Source organism: Scophthalmus maximus, chromosome 3, assembly GCF_022379125.1.
Source record: "Scophthalmus maximus strain ysfricsl-2021 chromosome 3, ASM2237912v1, whole genome shotgun sequence".
In the NCBI taxonomy this organism is placed as follows: domain Eukaryota; kingdom Metazoa; phylum Chordata; class Actinopteri; order Pleuronectiformes; family Scophthalmidae; genus Scophthalmus; species Scophthalmus maximus.
In genome coordinates this window covers 1,468,132-1,493,843 of record NC_061517.1, presented here as the reverse complement: position 1 = coordinate 1,493,843, position 25,712 = coordinate 1,468,132, and the positions used below count along the sequence as shown (strand labels likewise).

Here is a 25,712-nt window from a genome sequence, read left to right as displayed (position 1 = left end):
GTTTTTGATCATAACAGAAGCAGTAAAGCCATTCTTTCCTTTTCCAAAGGGATTTGTCTTTCGTCACAGAGTTGATGGCAGAAGTAATTATGTATCATCATTATTATGATTAAATGTTTAATAATGTTTCTATTTTTTCATATATACAGTATGTAGCACTATCACTTTCGTAAATGTGTGTATTTTGTGTCTAATTGTTTTATATTCTTTTATTTTATTCTTATTTTATATAATTAAATAAAAAAATATTTTATTTTATTCTATGTATATATATATAAAATAGGAATAGGAATGATATAAAAAGGAATTAAATTAAATAGAACTATGTAGAACAATTAGTGCTATATACTGTATATAAACTGTAACATATACTGTATATATACGTATATATGTTTATAAATATACACGCTTGCGTTGATAATATCATATAATTATAATTAAATGAAGTCGAACAAGTAGAGCTATATACTGTATATATGTAAATAAATATACATATACACTGCATATATCCTGTATATATGTGTATAAATACACATGCTCACGTTGACGATATAATTGAATTATGATAAAATTATGATAAAATTGATAATACAACCTTATTGTCAAAAATATATTGATTTAGAACCAAAAATTTGGTCCCGCGTGTCGACATGACGTCACCATTGTTTACTTTTTACCTAAGCCACGCCCTCTGTGATAGCAACGTTCATGCTAGTTCGGTTCCGGGGGAAGAGACGAGCCACAAGCTCCGAGGTCTCCGCTCCGAGAGCAGCACGGTCCGTCCGCACACTCTTCGGTGAGTCCACACGAACCCCTCCACAGCGCGACGACACTCGCTGAATGAATGTTTAATATTTAAAAACGTTAGATTCATTGTGCTGTTGTTGTTGTTGTGGTGTTTTTTAATAAAACGAAGAGCAGAGAGACGCGCTCTGTTACACAAGCTAGCTGCCGCTGCTAGCCACCGCCGCTAGCCGCTCGTAGCCGCCGCTGCTAGCCGCCGCCGCTAGCCGCTCGTAGCCGCCGCTGCTAGCCGCTCGCAGCCGCTGCTGCTAGCCGCCGCCGCTGCTAGCCGCCGCCGCTAGCCGCTCGTAGCCGCCGCTCGTAGCCGCTGCTAGCCGCCGCCGCTAGCTGCTCGTAGCCGCTGCTAGCCGCCGCCGCTAGCTGCTCGTAGCCGCTGCTAGCTGCTGCTGCTGCTCGTGTTGACGGAAACGTTGGTCGTCGACAACCGAACCCCGGTGTCGTTAACATCGTTGTTAGTATGAAATATAAATGTAAAGACCGAGGATAAACGAGTCTGGTGTGAACGTCAGGGTAAGTCCCACTCGACCGGCGGAGACACGTTCGGCTAAAGGCTCGAGTCTCTGCGGCTCATCGTGGATCGACCGATCGATCGATCCCGTCATATTTAAATAAGTCATCGATAATATCCGTCACATCGCAGCGTTCACCGTCGACTCACAATCTGTTCGTGTGACGTTCAGGTGCGTCGATACGTGTCGGTCGATACGGGTCGGTCGGTCGGTCGGTCGATACGTGTCGGTCGGTCGGTCGGTCGATACGTGTCGGTCGATACGGGTCGGTCGGTCGGTCGGTCGATTCGTGTTGGTCGGTCGATGTGCTCGGGGTTTTCCTGATGTTTGAGTCTCTTTGACGTGTTTTAACAAACACTGTAACTTTCTGTTTCATAAATAAACGATGTTGATTATTTTTTAATAATCTCACTTAACGTGTGTGCGAGGAATCGGACTTTTGTGATGTTAAAGTCTGGAGCTGCAGCTACAGCGATGGTTTTCATGAGCGATGAATCTGTCAAGTTTTTTCTCTTGATTCATGGAAAATGGTGGAAAATATTGAATATCGTTTTTCACCCTAAAACTCTCAAGATGATGTTTAGTTTTGTCCACGACACCAAATATGTTCTGTTCAACCAGAACATATTCACATGTAAGAAGCTGAAATCTACCTGGAGATGATCTACCTTTCATAAAAAATATGATGTTTTATGGCCCTGCAGCAGAAACTCGACATGTTAGTGATTATCACAGACACAATTTGTCGTTATTACTTTAAAATTAGTGAAATATTCTTGAGCTGCAACAGTTAATCGATCAGTATTCGACTACTCAATTAATCGGCAAATATTTTGATAATCGATTAGTAGTTTTTATGGGAAAAAAGTCCCAAATTCTCTGATTTCATCTTCTTAAACATGAATATTTTCTGGTTTCTTTGCTCCTCTGTGACAGTGAACTGAATATCTTTGGTGCGTGGACAAAACAAAACATCGTCTTGGTGGTTTTAGGAAACACGATCGACATGTTTCACCGTTTTATGAACCAACCAACTAATCGATTAATCCAGAAAATAAGCGTCAGATTAATCCATAATTAAAATAGTTGTTGGTTGCAGCCCTAGTTAAATATAACATCTTAATTAAATATATTGTCAAATAGTCATGGAGGAGCTTGTGGATTGTAGTTTTTGAGCATAATTTATTATTTCCTTCACTTTGAAATGTTCCACTTTGTCGTGTGTTAGTATTTTTTATGGTTTTGACTAATAAGTGCACACTTTAAACCAGTTGTTAGAGAATAACGTCTGTGTTGAAGGGAGGAGGCTGTTTGCTCTGCGGCCTTTCCTTTTATTTCCCTTCCATTCTTTTGAAGAATTGGCAGAGAGCGGCTGCCACCGTGGTGAGAATGCTTTTTAAAAAAAATTAAAATGGCGAGCGTGAGACACCGGTGCATCATCAGTCCGACAGCATAGTAGTAGATGAGTTGTGATCCGAGGTGGCACGAGCCCCGATATCCAGCCTGGGTTCTTTCGCCCACAGGAAACTCTGCCCTTTGTCTTTCACGACCGATCCGCATCCTGGAAGTAAAAAAAAGTAAACAGACTGCGGAAAAAACTTCACCAGCAACCGTCTGTTTGGATCAGACGGCTTTTTAGTCGCCCAGTTTTGACCCTATAAGTTCTGACTTGTCTGTGAACGACATCAGAGACTAGTCACCAGTCGTCCGTTAGTCATTTTTCAAATGCAGAATGCTTCTGTAACTGCGTTGTAATTAACTGGTTTCGCGAGGCCAGAACCACGACGTCGGCTCTGACCGTTGACAGCAGCGTAGCGGTGAAAATAATCCTATTCCCAGTTTCATTTGAAGTTTTTTTTTGTGAGTGACAGTTTCCATCTGTGCTCACTGTTTGTTCGCCCACTTTTATTCACCTTTGTGTGTTTACGCTGCTCCGCCTGTTAGACTCCAACCTTTACCCGTGCCTCATTGTTCTTACCTGCCACGTACGTTTTTATCGCACCACCTGGCTTTTAATGGTAAATTGTTCCAGAAGGAAGAAGATATTGTTTGCACATAAACACGGAGCCAGGGCCCCTGTGTTTACAGTAGCCATGGCAGCATCTCAGTTGTTCAACAAACAGAGCCGACGTGTTCCTCTCGCTGGCGGACCAGAGTGTTTGTCTTGGCGGGTCGGCTGATAGCAGCGTATAGTTCTTAAACTTTTAGTGCTGCAGCTTCTTTTTTACATTCTGCACAATTACTTTCACATTTATTGGCTCATCACGGGACCTAATGAACCCCGGTCCTCAGGGCACGGGCTTTTAATTACTAAGCTGATGGTTGATGAGAAAGTGAGTTACGTTCTGTGTATGTTTTTTGTTTTTGTTCCCCTTCTTCTGCTCCGTCCACTTGTCTTCATTCACACACATTTTTTCCTTTCCCCAGGTCAGTGAAGTCCAGATGCATGAGTCTGGGTCAGAACCAACGAGCTACACCATTCCAGCCAACGGGAGTCACACTGAGAATGAGAGTCGACTGAGCGGCGCCGGCGGCCAGACTCCTCCTCCTCAGGTCGGTCTCCCCCAGAGCCAGCTGCACACGTCTGACACATGAAATGAAACTTCAGGACTTAAATTCTTAATTCTGTACTAAAGAGGGAGTTTCTGCTCATCACACCAAAATATGACCACGACGTGTAATATGCCGTCATTCGTCGAGAAGTTAATCTGCAACTATTTTGACGGTTAATAAGTTAATAAGTGTTTGAAAGATTCTCCAAACAAAGTGCCGAATTGCAAATATCCCACGTTTGCCATGACGGTAAATGCAACATCTTTTACATTTACTTTACTTTGGGCATCTAACGAACAAAACTATGAATTCGGCAGAGTTGTAATGAAAATCTTTTTTTTCTAATGAAGAAAAAAATCTTCAAAAGTTTCTGATTTTGTTCAAAGTGAAAACGAGGAACTAGTCTTGACCTTACACAGTGATAGAGTTTTGATTCCTGATTAACTGTTGATTTTATAACATGGGACACAAACAGTTACTCCCTTGTTGATTCTCTGCTTTTCACTGTAAACAGAATATTTCTGGTTTTCTCGACTGATGTTGAACGAAACGAGCGATTATACGACGTCACTTTTGTTCTTTAACAAACCACGATGGACGTGATCTTGACCAAATGATGAACCGATCGATCGGCTGATTCACAGATGATGATGATCACAAGTTGCAGCCTCTTACAAGTCTACAAAGTTGTTAGTTGTGTTGGTGTGAATGTTTGTCGTCAATGCTACAAGTTGCTACTCACACGTCTGCTCTTACTTCACGAAAGACTGAACCGTGATTACGGAAGCTACATTTGGATTTGAGTTCAGCTGCTCTGGTTTTTGAAACACCACATGTCTTCCTGTGTAGATGGTGATACTCATCTGACGACTGACAGCTCACTGATGTATGGGAATTTATTTTTTGTTTTGTAAAGTATGAATATTCATGCTGGCGGGGGGGAGCAGAGCAATTACATCACTGTTATATTGTTAAGTTTGTTAACGCTCACTTCATGTAAGTGAGTGAGGCAGAACATGGCCGCTGAGCAGCGTTTATTCTTCCAGGTGTCCAAGTTTGTCATTCGTTATTGATTTTGAGAGAAAACACATCACAGAATTTTAGGTTTTTAACACTTTGCTTCGGTAAAATGTTTGTGGAGCTGCAACAGTTAATTGATCAGTAATCGACAACTAAATTAATCGCCCACTATTTTCATAATCGATTAATCTGTTCAAGTAGTTTTTGTGAGAAGAAAAAGTCCTAATTCTCTGATTTCAGCTTCTTACATGTGATTATTATGTTCTGGTTTCTTTGCTCCTCTGTGACAGAAAACTGAATATCTCTGGTGTGTGGACAAAACAAAACATCATCTTGGTGGTTTTGATCAACACGATCAACATTTTTTTCACCATTTTATGAACCAAAATATGAACCAGAAAATAATCGACAGATGAATAGATTATGAAAATAATCGTTAGTTGCAGCCCTCATCATGGCTGAGCAGCATTTATTTTTCTAAGTGTCTGAGTCATTCATTATTGATTTTGAGAGAAAACAAAAAAGGTGAACGCGTCACTCATCGTATTAAATCCTCCCGGTGAGTTTATTAAACCGAGTTCTGACTGCTGGTGTCTCTGGCCGCAGTCCGTTGTCGGTGAGCGTATTACAGCTCATAATAGGGAACATATTTTCTGTTGAGCTGTCAGTCATCTGGTGAGTTCACAGGACCAGTCGGTCCTGCGGGAGCGGCTCTGTGTTTACACTCGGCCGCTCCTCCTCCTCCTCCTCCTCCTCCGCTGGCTCCGCTCTCAACAATAACAACAACAGGAGATGTTTGGACTCGCTGGCTGCCATGGCAACGGGGATTAGGCAAAGGCTGTTGTTGTGTTGATGGTGTCCACAGAAAAATAGGGAGGGGAGGGAGGGGGGCTGTCTGTGGAACAGGCCTGTTTTCGTTGCTGCGTTGAGTTTCATGAGAAAAGGACAAAGTCAAGTCGTCTGTTGTTCTGCGTGAGATCCTCTGTCGGGTTGTTTACCCGCTGCAAAACTAAAAACTCTGCCCCGGAGACGTGTTTGTTTGTGGATCAGCTCGTAATTAAAATACGGATCTCAAGTTCTTGTTTTGGTAAACAACCTCTGTATGCTTTAAAAAAAAAATCATTATTTATATCTCTGTGCAATTTTGATGACTGTGTTTGTGTTTACTGTAAACATCCCTGGAGCCTGACACTGGGGGAGGGGCGGCTGCATTCCTACCACAGGATGTTGTTGTTTTTGTGGCACTGGCTGTTGTTGTTGTTGTTGTTGTTGTTGTTGTTGCAGCAGCTGCTCTAATTCCCCAGGCCGCCCCATGTTGTTGTTGTTGTTGTTGTTGTTTGTGTTCCATTTTAGACCGGCAGCTGAGCTCAGCCTCAGAGTCCGACCGGACAAGTGCAGCTTATGAATAAGCAGCAAATCTGAGTAACTATGAATCATATTTTAGTTAGAGCGAGGACGATCAGTTGATGTATTAATCATTAACCATTTAAATAGTCAATAAAAAGCATTTCAATTCCTTTTCAGACATAAAAATACATTTGTAGATGTGGGAAGTTATGACCAATATATTATTATTATAAATATTATAATTTTTATTGTTATTATTATTATTATTATAATAATTATTATTATTATAGTGTTTTCTTAAACAAATCAAATAATTGATTAAGCAAGAAAAAAAATCACAAACACACAAAAGTGTTCTGTGTGTGTGTGTGTTGGTCAAGGAACATGTTCCGGAGACAACAGAACCTCAGTCTGTGTGTAAACAGTCACATTCCAGGAAAATGAAATCATGTGTCTATGATTTCTGCAAATATTTCTGAACAACAAACGTTTGGTTTGGTTTCAACAACAGGTTGAAACAGTGGGTTTCACCTGCTGTTTCTGTGTGAATTATCTTCTTATTTCCATATTGTTTTTGGACGTCTTAATTTTGCTTATTCAAGTTTATTCATAGAGCGAGTGATGTGAGAGATTCTGTTGAATGTACACTTCTGACCGAGGAACCGGGTCAAAGCTGAAACGAGTTTATGACTCATAATCCTCTGAGTGAAGAAGAGAGATCATCTCTCGTTTACATGTAAATACACATATTGTTTTTACTGGAGAGGAGAAGACAACACACGGGCACACACACACACACACACACACACACGCACACATGGTAACGTCCAGAAGGTCCCACACACTTATCTGGGATCAGGTCCAGACCTCCCTCCTCCCCGGGTCACGCTTTCCAGCTCCTCCTGGAGGATCCCGAGGCCTGACGGGACATGTAGTCCCTCCAGCGAGTTCTGGGGGTGGAGTCCTATCGTCCTTCCTGTCGTCTTCTCCTCTCTACTATTCCTCGACCATGGCGCGTCATGTTAAATCACGCTGCCGCAATGAATTGTAGGACGTCCATTTCTCCTTTCTTTTCGCATAGGATGGTCAGGTGTAATGCTAAAGGAGATAGGAAAGGAAGCATTGAAGCACCTTTCCTAAGCATCTGAACATTATCAGGGTGCTGTGGAAACACTTCAGGGCCACTAAAAGATTTTAGGAAACCTAAGGAAATTTGACGATTGGACCTCACCTCGTGATCCCTGAGGCTGAGACCAGGCAGGAAGCTTGTATTCCCGATCTTGTTTTTTCGGTCACGACCCAGAGCTCGTGACCACGGACGAGGAGTCAGAACGTATATTGACCAGTAGCTCAGCTCCTCTTCACTAAAACGGACAGATACAACGCATCCGTCTGTCAATCTGACGCTCCATTTTCTACACACTGTATATTGTAATTTTTTTTTGTGTCCATTAAATTTCCGCCTTTGTCACAACGTTTGCATCAATAGTGCTTTATTTTTCCGTGACTTTCTCCTTCTCCTCTGTGCTCTAGACTTTGAATGATGGTTTGTCCTCTCTCTTTTCTTTTTTCATTTCTCTGGTGCTGCAGGATCTGTTGTCGTTGTCGATGATGACCCCACCAGCAGAGGCCCCGCAGCAGACTCCACCGCAGCCGGTCCCCAGTCCTCAGCAGCTCCAGGCCATGCTGCAGCAGCAGAAAGCTCTCATGTTACACCAGGTAACGTTATGTGTGTTTATATATAATATTTAAGAAAGGTTCACACGTTGCCTTTATTATTTTGTTTCACTTACGTTTCCTTTCACCAACGTTTCTGCAGCAACAGATTCAAGAGGCGTTCAAGAACCAGCAGGAGCAGCTGAACATGCAGCTGCTGCAGCAGAAGAACGCCGGGATCGTGAGCCAAGAGGTGAACCCTCGCTTTTAAATCAGCTCATGAATATTTCATCATTGTTGTCGTATCAATATTTATCATGCAACGTGGATAATCGATTCCTTTTCATTATATATTTCAGTTCAGTCCTACTAAAAGTTAAACGATGTGGAATATAGAACACTAAAAAAGACTTTGTTCTCCATTGTCTTATGGATTAATAAGCCGTCGCAGTGACAGACTGAGGATTATGCAAGAGGTGTTTGTAGTTGTGATTAGAGCTGCAACAGTTCATCGATTAATCGATTAGAAATCAACTACTAAACTTATCAACTCTTTTCAACCATAATATCTGGTAGTTTTTATGAAAGAAAAAAGTCCAAATTCTCTGATGTCAGCTTCTTGAATATGAATATGTTCTGGTTTCTTTGCTCCTCTGTGACAGTAACTGAATATCTTTGGTGTTTGGACACACCCCCCAGAACCCAGTTCTGTAACTAAGCAACCGAGTGCAGAGTTAGACAATCTACTTCCTGTTTACGTCGCGGTGTAGGCGAACAGTCACGTGATACACACGTTTTCAGGCGTCGGAGGTTCTTTCTGACACGGAGCTAAAACGATCGCGTGGACAGAGAATGTTTTAGTTTTGAAACGCATCAGTGCAGATGATGCCTCGGCTTCAATCCTAGAACACGCGCTTCCTCCTCGAGCTACATTTGGACATCTAGAGACAGACTGACGTTGTGTGTGTCTGTCCGTCCGGTAACAGCTGACGGCTCAGCAGATTGCCATCCAGCAGCAACTCCTTCAGATGCAGCAGCAACATCTCCTAAACCTGCAGAGACAGGGCCTGTTGTCGGTCCTGCCCTCCGGCCACAGCACCGCTCCAGGTATCGCCCACGTTCCTGGGTGTTAATATTTAGGGGAAATGCTTTCAGGCACAATGATTGGTTTTCAACACTGTAAAATGTTTCAGGCTCTGAGAGCGGAGGCATCCTGTCTGCGGGCGCAGACACCAGAGACTGTTCCGGTCATCAATCCAGCACCAACGGTCATCACGCTCTGCTGAGGAGGAGAGAAAGGTGCTTTTCTAGCATCCATTTACTTTTTAATCTACGTATAACTGTATTCTGTTAAAGGTTAAGCAGTTCCACGATGATTTAAATGAAATGCATCATTAACGGTCGACTGTTCGTTGCAGTGGGACAGTCGATGAGAACGCGGCGAGCTCTCATCCTCTGTATGGGAACGGGATGTGTAAATGGCCCGGCTGTGAGACGGTGTTCGGGGACTTTCAGGCGTTTCTCAAGTGAGTGGTGGAACTTCTCTGTCACGCTCATCGTCAGGATGTGCAGAGGCTCACGTGTGGATGTTTAAGACAGAAATGTACGTACAGGCGGTGCGACACATCAAAGGCACAGTCTGAAATATGAGCGGAGGTTCGACAGATCTACTCCCAGTTGAAAACCTGTGGGTCACTATCATCAAAACAAGAAATTAGGGAATTTATAGTGAAGAGCTGCAACAGTTAATCGATTAGTCATCCACTACTAAATCAATTGCCAACTATTTTGATAATCAATTAATCAGTTCAAGTAGTTTTTATGAAAAATATTCAAAATTCTGTGATATCAGCTTCTTAGATGTCAAAATTTTGTTTGTTTTATGGACCAAACAACTAATTAAATGATCGAGAAAATAATCAACAGATCAATACATAATGAAAATAATTGTGGAAAATGTATTTCCATCCCTCCAGTGGACTTTCAGAGACTTGTAGAATCATCAACTGGGCAAAAGTTTTTTTCGTTTTAATTTGTCATCCTTTAGTTTTTTATTTTGTTTTGCTATTAAAATCATGAAAATTGTTTCTTTAAAGGTTTTTTTTCATCCTATTTACTATTATGTATTTGATTTTGTAATAATTAAAATCATATTAATGACTGAAACGATTCTTGATGTCTAATAATGTCGTTTATTTTGTCACCTGCAGTAGAACCTGTCGGTGATTTATTGATTTACAGCTATCGTCCTTAGCTGCTGCCTGTAATAATGATAATAATAATACATTTTTTCATATAGCACTTTTCATAGTACTCAAAACAAATTAAATGTTTCACGACCCTCCTCTTCCAAGTTTAGCGTCGATCACAGAGGTTCTTAGATATGGAACTCTTTCCCTCCTCGAGTACGAAAACTTTCTCCACTATACTTTTAAAAAATCAGTGAAAAGGTATTTTATTGTATCAATAGCTCACATTTTTTGTGATTTTACTTTTATTTTTCTTCACATTTTTTTTTCTCTCCTTGTTCTTCTGTCGCTTCTTTATAGACTTAATGTTTTTTATGCCCCTTGTGGGTTTTCTGGGTTACCTTTGCATGTCCTTCCTTTTTTTCACCTAATGTCTCTTGAATGTTTCCTTGTTGTTTTTCATCATGTGCTCAATAACTCAAACAAATCGATGTTTTCCCTGAAGTGACTCTCGTCTGTTTCTCTGCAGACACTTGAACAGCGAACACACGCTGGACGACAAGAGCACGGCGCAGTGTCGTGTGCAGATGCAGGTGGTTCAGCAGCTGGAACTGCAGGTACATAAGTCATTTCCATATTTCTTCTTTAAACAGGAAACGCGTCTTTTTACTTACTGAACAAACAGTTGCTTGGCAGATTAGCGTATCCAGTTCTGAAAAAGATAAAAGAGTTTTCAAACATAAAAAACTTTAAAGTGGTGATGTGTTTTCACACCAGGACGGAAACAGAGGTGATGTCTCCAGATAATTACACTTCTCACAAAGCCAGAAACAGAAACTCATTCCCACACCGCGAACGTCGTCTTGTCATTTAACACTTCACACACACTCAACTTCTATTCCCGTCCGCTGGTCTCATGCAGCTGAAGAAGGACAGAGAGCGGCTGCAGGCCATGATGGCTCATCTCAAGTCGTCCGAACCCAAACCCGCAGCTCAGCCTGTAAGAACCTGCGGCCGCCTGAATCCTTCAATTAAAATAAATATTGTTTTGCCTGCAGACGGTTAATCTGATGTGTTCCTGACTCAACTGCTTTTTTCTCTCCAGGGGAATCTGGCCTCTAACGTGTCCTTCTCCCAGGCGACGTTGCCCAAAGCTCCTCCTCCCATGAGCCTGTCTCAGAGCGCCACGGCGCCGTGCACGCCCCTGACGCCGCTCTCCGACTCCCCGTCGGTCCTCACTCCCAACGGCCTGTTCACCGGGACCCCGGTGCGGCGGCGGTACAGCCGCTCGGTGAGCCAAGGTACCGGTGAGATCCGCAGGAACAACATTTCAAACTGAAAGAAGCTTCTGCTGAGATGAGCAATTAGTTCTTTTTTTCTTTTCGTGTCTCTGTTTCCAGTTCATGCATAAATAATGCTTGTTAATGTCTTTCCACAGATATAATTGATAATAAGGAGTTCTACTTGAGCACGGAAGTCCGACCTCCGTTCACATACGCCTCTCTCATTAGACAGGTGAAGTCCACGCTCAACACATATTACGACTATGTCGCTCTTCCAAAGAGCAGATTTACACCTTTAATTATTGTTCCTGTAAATATTAACTCGCCCTTCGTGTCCTTCAGGCGATATTCGAATCACCTCGCAACCAGCTGACGCTAAACGAAATCTACAACTGGTTCACGAGAAACTTTGCGTATTTCAGACGCAACGCAGCGACTTGGAAGGTAAAGAACCTGCCGCGTGTTTGTGACGTCTCTGTGCTTCAGGCGAGTTCGGCTCCTGATTTCATTCTTCTTCTTCTCATAGAATGCAGTCAGACACAATCTCAGTCTCCACAAATGCTTTGTGCGTCTGGAGAACGTGAAGGGAGCCGTGTGGACGGTCGACGAGATCGAGTTCCACAGACGACGGCCCCAGAAGACGGCCGGCAACGGGTACGTGCGTCTCGGAAGTCCCATGCCTTGACTGTATTTGAAGATCCAAACGTGTGCGAAAGAGAAAAGATCCACATGTGTTTGTTTGTTTGCACAAATCTATGAGCCAAACTCAGAGTCTGATAGAATTTTGACCCGTAATGCTCCGCGTTCAGCAGTTCATTAGAAACGTCATGTGATGGTTTTATTTCCTCGTGTCCCGTAACTGTGACTCAAAACCATGAACAAGAAAACAAACAGACCTGGAAGTCGACTGTTTACTGAGTCAGTTCCTGTAGTTGTTCTGTTTACTGAGATGTTGTTCTGATTGTTCTAATCGTAATGATCCTAACGTGCTGATGTGTCTGTGAACAGATCTCTGCTGAAGAACCGTCAGAGCTTCGCTGGTTCTGCTCATCAGGTAACAGAACATCCGGAGTTTCACCGTGTTGCCTGCAAAGTTCTGAATGTTGAAGTTTATTGTGTATATGATGTACAGTGAGATGATGTATGGGCGAGTGGAGTGAGGATGAAGGGATGAGGGTCGAGGGATGGAGGGATGAAGGGTCGAGGAATGAAGGATGAGGGATGGACAGAGATAAAACGTTTTAAGTGTCATGAATATGAAAACTTGATGAAGGACGTTGTGTGTTTTTCAGAGTGGGGGTCTGGACGGTAGCAGCTCTCTCTACAAGCTGGCGTCCATCGGCAGCATCCCGCTGCACTCGCTGCCTCACGTCCTGCAGGAGCAGATGAACGGCGTCCTGGCCAACGGATCCGGTTACCATAGTGACAGCAGCGCCACGCAGTCGCCTCCGCAAGCTTTGTACGTGTCACTGACCTCTCCAGAGTTATTAATATTACAGATGTTCTGATCCCGTGCATTGTGAAATATTGTACATATATATATATATCTGGTTTAGAATCGAATGATCTTTATTGTCGTTATGCTTGACTTCTCTCATACAGGAAAAATCTCTCATATATAAAAAATAAAAGGCACTGATTAAATGAAGTTAAATATATAAGTTTATTAAGTTAAATATAAAAAGGTTTAAGGAATATTACACTCTGTTGTTCCAGAACTAGGTTATTTCCGGTTGTGTGGTTTATCTTAAACTTTAAAGGCCTTTTATTTTGAAAAGTTGTGGCTGCACTTTAACATCTGTTTAAAATAAGTAACTTGTTTATTTATTTGTGATTTTTGTCCAGTTCTGACTGTCAAACTAGATCATAAAAGAAGTTCTATGACCTTCAGTCGATCACGAAGAGAAAAATGTGTTTCAAAACATCTCTACTTGTACATGTATTCATGTGAACGTGAATCCTGATCACGTTTTATGTTTTTGTGTTGTTTTTTTTCTGAACCAGCGTCAAAGAGGAGCAGGAGGACGAGGAGATCTGCGACAGTTATCCGTACGAGTCTCCGGAGAGCACGGACGAACACGGCCACAGTCCGGACACCAACCCAGACGACGAGCGACACAACCTGCAGCTGGACCGGGTCCCCTCTCTCTGACCGAGGACCGGGTCCCCTCTGTCTGACCGAGGACCGGGTCCCCTCTCTCTGACCGAGGACCGGGTCCCAGGACCGGGTCCCCTCTGTCTGACCGAGGACCGGGTCCCCTCTCTCTGACCGAGGACAGGGTCCCCTCTCTCTGACCGAGGACCGGTTCCCAGGACCTGGTCCCCTCTGTCTGACCGAGGACAGGGTCCCCTCTCTCTGACCGAGGACCGGTTCCCAGGACCTGGTCCCCTCTCTCTGACCGAGGACCGGGTCCCCTCTGTCTGACCGAGGACCGGGTCCCAGGACCGGGTCCCCTCTCTCTGACCGAGGACCGGGTCCCAGGACCGGGTCCCCTCTGTCTGACCGAGGACAGGGTCCCCTCTCTCTGACCGAGGACCGGGTCCCAGGACCGGGTCCCCTCTCTCTGACCGAGGACAGGGTCCCCTCTCTCTGACCGAGGACCGGGTCCCCTCTGTCTGACCGAGGACAGGGTCTCCTCTCTCTGACCGAGGACCGGGTCCCCTCTGTCTGACCGAGGACCGGGTCCCCTCTGTCTGACCGAGGACAGGGTCTCCTCTCTCTGACCGAGGACCGGGTCCCAGGACCGGGTCCCCTCTCTCTGACCGAGGACCGGGTCCCAGGACCGGGTCCCCTCTGTCTGACCGAGGACAGGGTCCCCTCTCTCTGACCGAGGACCGGTTCCCAGGACCGGGTCCCCTCTCTCTGACCGAGGACCGGGTCCCCTCTGTCTGACCGAGGACAGGGTCCCCTCTCTCTGACCGAGGACCGGGTCCCAGGACCAGGTCCCCTCTGTCTGACTGAGGTCCGGTCTGACGTCGTCTGCATCACAACAACAACACCACTCTGTTCCTGGGGACTTTTCTTTTTCTTTTCTTTTCTTCTCCGTGTATATTTTTTCTGGCTTTCTTATTGTTTTCTTAAATCTTTTCTGTACAGTAGAGTGAAATCACTAGAAAACAATTGTGCGACTGTCTGTTCACGCTTTTTTCGTACTATACATATATATATATATGTTTATATATGTTTATGTATGTATGTATGTATGTACTTGTACACACCCGGACCACGAAGAGCAGAGACGCCAAAGCAAAGGGAACATGTGTAGTTAGCACTTCACCAGGAACAAACTCCTTCTCGCTACCTGATTTTGTTTTAATCATAATATATATATATATATATATATATATATATATATATATATATATATATATATATATATATATATATAAAAATAATAATGATGTTGAGGAAAGAAAAGAAAAATGTTCACTGCCAACTTTGATCGGATATATTTGTATTTAATCGATTGATCAAAAATAATCTGTAGCTTCTCTATACTTGTTTTTTTTTTTTTTTTACCCCTTCCATGAACATCGTTGAATTCTGCTCGTACGTGTCGGAACTATTAGATTGTAAAACCGACGCATTTCTTCTGAATATTAAATTTTCCTCATGATAAACGTGAAGACTCGTGTGTCTTTTTATTCCACGCGTGTGATTACGTACGTGATCACATTACGTCCGCGGGTCTTGTTGTGTTTTTGTTTTTTAAAACCTGATAACAGCCGCACTTCTCTCAGTAATGACTTCTTAATGGAAGGTAATGGAACAAGGCAAATGGCCTGGGGGGGGGGGCAACTTTCCACTGTGGTCCAGTATTTCCAGTTTAACATCCCATAAATCCTTTGCTGTCCCGTCAGCAGGTGCAGTTTGAAAAGCAAAACAAACCTCGAGAAGGAGAAGCTGCAATTGAGAGGAGATAAAAAAAAAAAGGTCTTTGTGGAACTCTGGTTCCTCTGGTTCCTACGGTTCCACTCGGGTTGTCGACGAGCGGATCTTTTCATGGCAGATTATTAATTTGTTTTTACACTCAAGCTTCGTGACTGACGGATCATCGATCGACGGTGTGAGTGAGCTCGCGATGAGGCTGCGTGCGGTGACGACGGGACGGGACTCGAGCTCGACCTCAGAGGGAGTCGCAGCCACCGGCGCTCCGCTGTGCACACACAGGTAATCTTCATCATCATCGTCATCATTTTGTTTATTAATCTAGCTTTTTCAACTTGAACTTTTTATTAATATTTCAGCCGTTTTTTATTTGATATATATATTTATACAGGCTTAATTTAATTTAATCGTATTACTTTTATTAACTCTCCTTTTAATGATATACTATTATCACAACTTTTCCCTGTGAATTTTATTAATTTATCTTATTATATGTATCTTTACATATGTATATACGTGTGTGTGTGTATATATGTATTTATATGTGTATTTATTTTTATTCCACACTTCTTTTTCCTGAGTTTGAATCTTTCTTTGAACTCCTATGATTCCTCGTTCATGTTTTTAACTAAATGTTTTATTCAATTTTTTTGTTCTTTTGAGTATAGTGTCGTATGTTTGATCGTGAGTAAATGTCTGTGTGTGTGTGTGAGTCTATTTGTATGACAAGTGCTAAATAAATCAAGTCTGATTGATCGATTTACTTAATTAATTTTTGTTTTTTTTGTTTTTTTTGTTTTGTCTCTAGTTTCCTGCACGATTCTTATACTTTAACTGTTTCACAGGATGTTTCATTATTATTCTCTGATGTGTGTGTGTGTGTGTGTGTGTGTGTGTCTCACTGCACAAGATGACAACTCCTCCGAAGCCTCCTGTGGATGATCAGGATCGAGTTACGCTGGGAGGGAAACTGGGAGACGGTGATCGTGATGGTACGTTGTTCAGTTTATTTAATCTCTGATCGAGTGTTGGAGGGAAACTATATTCAACCCAGGAAACTGGAGACAAATAAATAAGCTCATCAATACTTAATCATACACTTCACATCAACGGATTAGAATCTACTGTATGAGTAAAACTGTGCATCCCTTAAACCCTCAAACCATCATCATGCTTTCTGAAAAGGACACCGCCCCACTCCAGCGACCGGCAGTCCGCCCAGAGAGACGCCGGCCATGTTCACTGGCCTCCGCAGACCGAGCAGCGACCACCTGGACCCGGAGTCCAGTTCCCACGGAGACCCTGGAGGCATCATCGGAGGAGGAGGAGGAGGAGGAGGAGGAGAAGAGGAGGAAGAGGAGTGGGCTGGCTCCAGCTGCTCCGTGTGTTCCGACCGGTTCTGGAGCCGCAGCAGTCGCTTCTCATCAGATGATTCCTACCAGCTGGACTCTGGAGGTATCGGTTACAGAGCAGTGACCTTGAGAAGGTCGTTGTGCTCCACACGATCAGAGGGTTAAAGTTCATTTGAATCCATTAACGTGCTTCTTGTGATCTTCTCTCCAGAGGACTGCGCCGAGCTGCTGCTCGCCTGCCTCTACTGCCGTTTCCACGAGGTCATGCTGCTGCTGCCGGAGACGTGCGAGCGAGCGCTGAGCCGCTGCTTCCCCTCGTACCGACACATGGCGGCGGCGAGCGACGGCGACGAGTCGGCGGCGGACTGCTGCGGCCGAACGCTCGACTGTCGCCTCTCCGACTCGTGTCAGGACGCCGGAGACCTGGTGGAACTGGCCATGGAGATATCAGAGGTGTGTTACCGCTGAGGCCTCTGACCTCTGACCTCTGACCTCTGAGCCTGGACAAATTCACATATATATCATAAATAATTCTGCATTACAGATGATTTTTTTTATTGGCCCCATATGGAATTTGGCTGTTACTTAACTCGTGTCCAAAAACATTATTCAAGCAGGAAACTGCTGCCACTGTGTGTGTGTGTGTGTGTGTGTGCGTGCGCGGGCCAAGAGATAAACTAATATATACTAATATATTTCACCAAATAGTTGTTGACATTGTGTATTTTGTGAAGTACTTCATGATTGTAATTATTGTTTATATATATAACTTAAAATAAAATTATCTTAACTGTCCTTATTTTTTTTGCTGTTTTTTCAATTATTGATTGTTTTGCTGCTTTATCTTAATTTCACTTTCAACATCTTATATTCATTCAATCACTTTCAATTGCATTTGATTTGATTGACAGATGCTTTATATATAAATTGATTGATTGACAGATACATACGAGTGTCCACAGCTCCCCCTGTGGTTCGGAGGCCTATGTAATGAACATCACTGACGGTTCAGTAAAACATACTAGTGAATGTATAAAATATCTCTTCAATACTTTACACCAATAAACATTTGATATCTACGTACAACTATTGTACAATGTGTCATAAACCTTTATCACGTGTTTGGTGTCAGTGAAGAAGAAAAACACAAACTCCACCAACGTTCAAATAAAAGTTTTAATATTTCTCACAACATCGTTTCCATGTCGAGGACCAATGAGTTTGAGCGCGTACAGTAGTCGCTGCTACATTCACCTCATACAAAGTGTAACAATAAGAACAGTAGCATCGTCATCATCATCATCATCAGAGGAGGAGGAGGAACGTGTCGGTACGAACTACAGGGACGAGAGCGTTCTTCTTCAGTGGTTTAACCATAAGTCATAACGGAATAACTTGACAGCTGGAATATCGATGTATGTGTGATGCTGACGTTCCGTCTCACATTTCAGGGTTCGGATGTTTTATCAGCTGATCTGAGTTTAGTCGTTTGTACAGGCTCCGACTCTCCGATTGGTTCCATCGTGACGTTAAATCAAAGTCCCCCTTCTCTCCAGAGCTTTCAGGTCCTGGTGTTCACCAGTGGGTTATTGTTTTCACGTGACTGCAGCTCCACACATTTAGGATTTTATGGTTGTGATGACGACCAAGGAAAATCCGTCTACTGATGAAGACGGAGAGAAGCAGTTGGAAGCTCTGGAAAAAAGTGGATCTCGAGTTAAGTTAGTTTTTTTTCTTTCACAATGTTTGAACTGTGTTTTTTCGTCTGATCGCTTAGTTATGACTTTTAATCACGAGGCAGAAACAGAACAAGCTTTTCATATCTTCACACACACGTACCATATATTTGATTTTGGCAAAACACATTTTTGGCAGTTTTCAGCGTAAACTACATTCATACTAGTCTGAAAAATTATTTTGGAGTTTTCAGCATAACTTTGGAAAAAGAAAACAACTTTTCTTCAGTGTAGAATTTGACCTTCGTAAGTTTAAAAAACACGTGCACAACGGGAGAAGCTCCGACGATATTGTGAAATAAATAATCATAAAGTAAAGGACAGATTGAAACGATGACCTGGTGTTGATGTGATATGAAAGTTAAGTTATTAAAAAATTATTCTGGGGCTGATGAGAAACAACCCATCCAACAATTACTCATATGTTTGATTATTAAACTCAAAAGCATTGATAAGAAATGTTGTTCCATCATTCTTATTGTCATAGCAACGTTTCATGAACGTGATATTACAGGAAATAAAAACACTTCTGAAAAAAGGCACTTGAACATAAAAAATGTCTTTACTCAAAATAAGAAAAATAAAATAAATAAAACTCCGCAGCTACGAGAATAAGAGTGATGATATAACATCAGAAAATAATGATTTTAATAACTTAGTTAGTAATTATATTTGACTGTATTTACTTTTTATGATTATTCATTTCACAATGTTAAATTCTTTCATATTAACACGTAACGCTCGGTCTTTGTGGTTCGTTTACTGTATTGCTCTTCAGGAAGTGTTGCGTCGCTCCGCTTACATCGTCGCCATGGCAACAGAAATGACAGTAAGGCACTCAAATCAATAAAAAAAAACAAAAAACATTGTCACGTTGATTCTGCGTGAGAATTATCGATCACATTGTCACGAGTCGGAGGCGGCAACAGGTTCGACCACAACACGCTCCATAAAGAGTCACATCATCTCAGACAATATTCTGTTTGCATTTGAAAAAAAAAGCCAAATACAATAGTTAGTTTATGCTCAGATACAAAATAAAAATAAAAAGACAAACACCACATTTCGATCTACAGACGTCGTTCCAGTGTTTTCGACAATGTCGTGCGTTTCGTACAAAATCCCAAAGCGGTCGGTCTCCTTATACTCCGTTTGCAAAATAAAAAACAAGAACATAGTGAATGTGAAATGTCATCGCAGTGGTTTACAAACAATAATTTAGGAAACGGATGGACAATTATAAAAAGTACGTTTGATGTTTTACAATACAAGTGCTGAAATACGATCGGTTCCGTTCGGATCACTACGGTAGAAAAAAATTTCGTTAAAAAATCCATCACATATGAAATATTCTGAGAATTATCTAACAAATGTTGAGTAAAATCTGCGAAGGCCGTCATTTTGACTTGAGCTGGATTTCTACTCATTTTTGCGTCTTTTCATTATTAAAAAGAAAAAAATCAAGTCTATTGTTAAATTATTCCAGTGGTTTGAGGAATGTGTTGCAGCATCTTGACGTCATGGTACAGAATAATAGACTAAAATTATCAATGCTGATTTTGTTCATTTTAATTATCAAGGATAATTAAAAAATATGTTTTTTTAAGCTAAAGATTGTTTGTATTTTTGTGCTTTTATTTTTCACCTCAGGCTCTTTTTAAAAAGCCTTATTTATAAATAAATTTTCAAGGGGAATGTGTACACAAAGTCCTAGTTTACATAGACACATAAATAAGATCAAATCTACAGAAGGATTAATATTCATCAAGGAAGAAGAGATTCCAACTGGAAGACTGACGACGACTCGGCGAACAGTCGGAACATGTGCATAGCAACAGAACACGGATGAATCATACTCATCTTCATAAGGCCTCGGCACGTTGGAGTTCAACCTAAGACACGAGGAGTGTAAAGCACTACAGTAATAAATAGGTTACTTTTTTCTTCTTCTTCTATTATTGCTAGTGATTTAAAAAAGAGCAGTGTTCTTCTCACCATAACATATCTACACGTCTGACCATGATTCATAACTTCCCTAGATTCTTTGGAATCAATAGAAATAAACATAATCTAGCCTTTGTCCAAAGATAAATGCAAATATATATATATATATATGTATATATATATATATATATAAATTTAAATACAAAAACTTATATTTTTGTACCTCATTGTCATCGAAGCATTGATTAAAGTAAACAGTCTTTGAAATCAGGGTTGAGGATTTGAAGATATCACAAAAAAACTCAACGCATGTAAACGTAAAAAACCCCTAAAAAAACTAAACAACAAATGGCACAAAGACGATTCGTCAGCATCCATGACGCAGCGGGCGCAGGTGGAGGTGTCCTCCAGCAGGGGGTGCTAACAGCACTGCTCGTTCTCATCCATGCTCAAGCTGCTCTTGCGGCTGCTGTCCTTCGACGTGTCCGGGGACACGGACGAGAGCAGCGGGTCGCCGCCCCTCACCGGCGACAGCTCGTCCTCCATCAGGATGTCGTCCAGCTTGGAGCTCGGCTTGCCGTGGACGCCGTAGAGGCCGTCCGGGTAGTCGGCGACGTGGCCCTCGCCGAGCTCCAGGGCGCCGGGCGGCGGCTCGGGGGTGCAGGCCGGGTGGTGGTGCTGGTGGTGCGGGTGGAACGTGTACAGGTCCTGGTGACAGTCGTCCAGGGCGGGCTCCTGCTTGATGGACCGGGGCCCGAGGTCGGCGGAGCAGAGGGAGGAGGCGATGGACAGACCGTGAGCTCGAGCCTGCATCTCTAGCTCCTGTGAACCACAGAGAGACGGAGGAAAGAGGAAAGTTTGACTTTATCTGAGTCTGATCTACAAACTGGGACCAACTCAAAAAACTTTGACGCCCCCTTATTGTTTGTGTTCCCACCGACGAGGCGACACGCTGCTCTAATGAATTCCCGCGCAACAAATCCACAATTCGAAACATCAATCATCTCATCATCTGCTGAGCCGAGTCACACCGTGACGAATCGGTTACTGCATCCTGGTCTCGAACAGTCGGCTTCCTGCTGACGTACGCCGCCGTGCAAATCAGTTCCTCTGCTAGTTTTCACACGAGTTTGACACATTTCATCAAAGTGCACAAACTTCTTCTGAAGGTGAGCTGGAGGTCGATCCACTCTCATCCTCTGCCCACATGACACCAACACTCTACTGTAATTATTACTGTATGTTGTAAAACGACTGGCTCAAATCAAGCGATCTGATTGGTTCATAGCCGTGGAATATTGAGCGTATACCACGGCCAGGACATCATATTGGTCTGCACACGTCCGTATCCCTCCGCGACTCAGGAAGTAACGTCGTGAGTAGACGTGAAGTTGAGGAAACTGTCGCGAGCTCGACGTCCACGGTGAGGCCGCGCCCGGCTACGGTGCGGCGGTTGCTATGCAGACAGCCGGGAGGGACTACTTTTTTGTATTCGTTTAAAAAATGTGTGTCTATTACTTTCATTTCGCCAAACTTGTAACCGTGCCATTAAAGCAACAGCTGCGTTCAGTCCATGGTGCCGGCTCATGATGTGATGATGTGATGTGATGAGCGTGCACCGCGGCCCGTCGTGAGCTACTGCGTGAACAATAACCCGAGTCCGTGTCTCACCTGTATCCTCAGCATCAGGTGTCTGTTGGCGTGCTCCAGCTTCTTCTGACGGTTCTCCAGCTCCTTCGCCCTCAGCTGCTCCCGCTGCAGCCTCCTGATGTAGTCGACCGACGCCTTCAGGATGGTTCCTTTGTTCCAGCGCATGTCCCTGAAAAAAACGACGAGCACACGAGACGTAAGTCTCACGTCGATTATTTCCATTATCGATTCATCTGTTGATTATCTTCTCGATTCATCGATTAGTTTCCCCAAAACCCCAACACGATATTTTGTTTTTTCCACACACCAGAGATATCAGTTCACTGTCACACAGGAGCAAAGAAACCAGAACAAATTCACAGAATTTTGACTTTTTCTTTCATAAAAACTACTTGAAGAATTAATATATATTAGCTTTTCATTAGTCGCCTGGCTCTGTCGAGTTCTAACGCGAGGAGAGTAATGAGATCACGGCTTCGAGCAGGAGTCACCGGGGTCACAGAGGTCAGCGGCAAGGAGCGTCACGAGGTCGACCCCGAGGAGCTGAAGGTCGCAGAGGAAGTTTCACAGGAGAGAAATCGATCGCTACGGAACGGATCGCACTGCTCACGAACATCACAACCGACCGGTCGCAGCTGACATCTCCTCGTTTATTCCGTCAGTTTCAACGTAAAACCAGCTTCAGACTTCGGAGCAGATCACTACGACGGCGTTTCTGCTTCTTTGGATTCATGAAAACATTTCCACACACTGTTTTCAGCGTTAAACAATGGCACATTTTAAAATCTTCTGAAGAGTTTTTGTCTCTGTAGGCGTGAGTGTGGGCGGAGCTTCCAGCCGAGGTTCAGCAAAAAAGCAACGGCGGATGAACGGATGCAGCAGAAGAGGCTGCAGGCAGGACCACCAGCCAGGTCAAAGGTCAGAGGACGAGACCTGAGAGAACTTAGAGCGAAGCTCCGATACAAAAATATGATCGATATATTCATAATCTCACCGTCTTTCTTTTATAGTTTTACACAAAATTTACTTTGCGAGTGAAGTGAATTCAAACCTTCATCTCTTTACATTATGTCAAACTGACAGATCTGTGGTACTTCAATAAAAAATATATATTTCTGTGCGTTTGCTAGATTCACAAACACAAAGATCTGATTTTGAACGACACTGGTCTGATTTATCAAACTCTCGCTGCTGAGGATCGTGTCATTCAATCCATTTTTACTACGTTAGCAATTGAAATGCATATCTCACAGCAACCAGGCACCAGCTTAACAACGTACACGTGGGCGTGTGAATCCTACAACACTCGTCGTTTTTGAAATTTTTGCAAAAAGAAAAATAAAGTAGCTTTTGTGGACATTGCTGGAATAATCTTTTCTACCATTGAACATTAGACTCACTCGTGTTTACTAGAGGATGATTATTATAATTTTATTTGTATCTATATTTTTCCCCGCCTAGTTCTTGGGAGATTTGAAAGTTTTTGTTGATAATTATTTCAAACCTCTTTCAAGTAAAGAATTATTAAAGTGACAGAATCAGTCAAACTTACGGGTCGTTGGATTTCGGGATCAAAGTTCCCAACTCCTTGATCCGATCGTTTATGTTGAACCGTCTTCTTCTCTCGACTGCGGGTCGGAAAACACAAGCGTGATGAGACGCCGTTCAGAAAACCAGTTCAACAAAAGATGAATGTCACCATGGCAACACTGACACTGACACATTTGTGCATTATGATGGAATTAAGAAAACAATTACAGTTCCATGACGACTCACTCAGATTGTGGTTGTCCTTCTTCTGCCGCTCCTTCGCCATCGCTCGGACCTCTGCTTCGGACACAGAGCCGTTTTTCATTAAGGCAAATACATGAAACGAACAGTGCAGCAGTTGGTTTCATAGAAAAATGTTCTGCGGCGGATTGTGGACACGTTGAAGAACGTGGAAGCGGACGTACCCACGGGGAAACCGTCAGGACGCTGGTAGCTGTCGAACTTGCCACAGGATCCGGACTTGTCCAGCATGTGCATGACGGCCGGCGACTGAGACACTGAGAGACGGACAACGTCGGTTTAGTGTTAAAGTCGACAACTGAACATGTACAGTACCAGGAGGAGGAGGAGGAACGCTGCTCACCGGAGAATTCCCTTTTGATGTTGGGCAGGTTGGCCGGGCAGGAGTTGCTGATGGGAAGACCCTGCTGCGACATTCCGTGATTTCCGTACATGTCCATGAGGTTCGGGGGAACGGGAATCTGAGGGGGAAACAGATACGTTAAAACACGGATCACGCCTCCTCCTCCTCCTCCTCCTCCTCCTCTTCCTCTGAGCATGATGGGAAGGGCGATGACAAGTGAGAAAAGTTGAGCAGATGTTATGCAAATAGGTTTCTGTAAATATTCTCATGTGTCTGTTTTCTGTTGAAGACGACCAGATTTATGTTTTTTTGTAATGAAGTAATATAGAGATAATATGAATGTGTTTACACCACAACACACCAGTGTGTCGCCTGGTCTGTACAGTATGTCCGTGTATTAATCCCTCCGCCGAATCATACGCGAGCTGAAAGTGGACTAGTCCAGATTATATATTTTGGGCTCGACCACCAGACTTTATCTCTACTGTCCAGATTCTACCGCCCCGTGTTTCTCATAAATAAGGAAACTCTGGGGGAAAAAAATACTGGATTTAGTTTTAAGTAACAGATAAAATACAATTACAAATGTAGAAATTGATGAAACATGAGGAAAAGAGCGATCACAAAGTCATCATGTGTAAGGGTCAGGGGTCAGGGGTCAGGGGGTTAATTTAAATTAAGATAGTATAGTCAGAGCAATGAGTCAGAGCAAACAGAAACTCTCATGGGTGTGTGTGTGTGTGGGGGTGGGGGTGGGGGGGGCGCTGCGACGCGACCCGACACCTACCGTGTTCGCCATCTGAAGTCCCGGATCCATCAAACCGAGGATATCGTCACTGTAACTGGACTCCAGACTAATGATGTCATCGATGACATCATCCATCTAAAAGACATAGAGGTCGTGCAGACGAGAGTGAGACGCGACGTCGACTGACGGATCGGCGGTCGCACCGGCGTCACCGCGGAGACCGCGGCGAGTCCTCACCTCTTTCTCGCAGTTGGAGTTCAGGGTCAGTAAGGCCATGGGGCTGTTGGGGGCGCTGTTGCCCGGCCCTGGCGGCATGCCCCCGTGGTCCAAGGCCTGGTTGGGGCAGGGCAAGCTCAACGCCTGGGAGCCGAGCTTCCCCAGGTACTGCTTCACCTGCTGCTGCTGCGAGCGCTGGATGTGGTACTTGGTCGGGTTCTCCAGGTGAGTCTGGACCTGGAGAGGAAGGTGGTGATAAAAGATATGAGTCAGCAGCAGAAAAGATGAAGACTGTGTTGATATCTGCTGCTTTTCCAGATGATGAATCATATAATTAAGAACATCGCTCCATAAATCAAAGGCACATAAAGAGAGAGAGAGAGGGACGTTCATTTACAGCAACTCTATTGTTCTCGTCACACTATGAATTTAAAACAACTCAAAGTCTTCACAGCACTCGACCCAAATGTTAAAATAAACTCCACATAGATTTCAAACCCTGCGAAGCATTGTGCACTTTTTCCTCCGGAGACGCCGTCGAGACGTGAACATCTCCAACGTATTTTCTCCACAACTTTCTGCTCGTCCACATATTTTCAGAAGCAAAAGACACTCGGGCAGTTGTGGATAAATTTGATTTCTGTGGATCATTAATCTCCACACGTCACGAATGATCCAGAAA

General features: G+C 43.4%; 3 protein-coding genes across 6 annotated transcripts in view; 2 read left to right on the top strand and 1 right to left on the bottom strand.

Annotated features, from left to right (window-relative positions):
- The first annotated feature begins 675 nt into the window (after nucleotides 1-675).
- LOC118317004 (forkhead box protein P1-B-like) lies at nucleotides 676-14,730 on the top strand. Of its 2 annotated transcripts, none has more exons than XM_047330889.1 (16): nucleotides 676-796; nucleotides 3,741-3,866; nucleotides 7,824-7,952; nucleotides 8,053-8,142; nucleotides 8,876-8,996; nucleotides 9,083-9,188; nucleotides 9,308-9,415; nucleotides 10,608-10,695; nucleotides 11,001-11,078; nucleotides 11,184-11,379; nucleotides 11,517-11,593; nucleotides 11,704-11,805; nucleotides 11,888-12,015; nucleotides 12,370-12,415; nucleotides 12,654-12,820; nucleotides 13,366-14,730. In XM_047330889.1, the coding sequence occupies exons 2-16, from the start codon at nucleotides 3,756-3,758 to the stop codon at nucleotides 13,511-13,513; spliced, it is 1,695 nt and encodes a 564-aa protein (XP_047186845.1). In that variant the 5' UTR covers nucleotides 676-796; nucleotides 3,741-3,755; the 3' UTR covers nucleotides 13,514-14,730. The 2 variants fall into 2 exon arrangements, with proteins under 2 accessions (XP_047186845.1, XP_047186844.1); XM_047330888.1 differs by having other exon boundaries at nucleotides 11,184-11,385.
- A 31-nt stretch (nucleotides 14,731-14,761) lies between these two features.
- mdfic2 (MyoD family inhibitor domain containing 2) lies at nucleotides 14,762-17,228 on the top strand. 2 transcript variants are annotated; one of them, XM_035645457.2, is made up of 4 exons: nucleotides 14,762-15,532; nucleotides 16,161-16,242; nucleotides 16,436-16,705; nucleotides 16,814-17,228. In XM_035645457.2, the coding sequence occupies exons 2-4, from the start codon at nucleotides 16,161-16,163 to the stop codon at nucleotides 17,068-17,070; spliced, it is 609 nt and encodes a 202-aa protein (XP_035501350.2). In that variant the 5' UTR covers nucleotides 14,762-15,532; the 3' UTR covers nucleotides 17,071-17,228. The 2 variants fall into 2 exon arrangements, with proteins under 2 accessions (XP_035501350.2, XP_035501349.2); XM_035645456.2 differs by lacking the exon at nucleotides 14,762-15,532 and having other exon boundaries at nucleotides 15,652-16,242.
- Nucleotides 17,229-17,760: 532 nt separating this feature from the next.
- LOC118317006 (microphthalmia-associated transcription factor-like) overlaps nucleotides 17,761-25,712 on the bottom strand; it is a 31,529-nt gene continuing 23,577 nt past the window's right edge. For both annotated transcript variants that reach the window (XM_035645406.2, XM_047330890.1), the window contains 8 exons: nucleotides 25,052-25,267; nucleotides 24,854-24,949; nucleotides 24,067-24,184; nucleotides 23,888-23,980; nucleotides 23,709-23,759; nucleotides 23,485-23,560; nucleotides 21,954-22,101; nucleotides 17,761-21,104 (listed from right to left, as the gene is read on the bottom strand). In XM_035645406.2, the coding sequence (XP_035501299.2) occupies nucleotides 20,703-21,104; nucleotides 21,954-22,101; nucleotides 23,485-23,560; nucleotides 23,709-23,759; nucleotides 23,888-23,980; nucleotides 24,067-24,184; nucleotides 24,854-24,949; nucleotides 25,052-25,267 (1,200 nt within the window). In that variant the 3' untranslated portion in view covers nucleotides 17,761-20,702. The remainder of the gene's footprint in view (nucleotides 21,105-21,953; nucleotides 22,102-23,484; nucleotides 23,561-23,708; nucleotides 23,760-23,887; nucleotides 23,981-24,066; nucleotides 24,185-24,853; nucleotides 24,950-25,051; nucleotides 25,268-25,712) is intronic.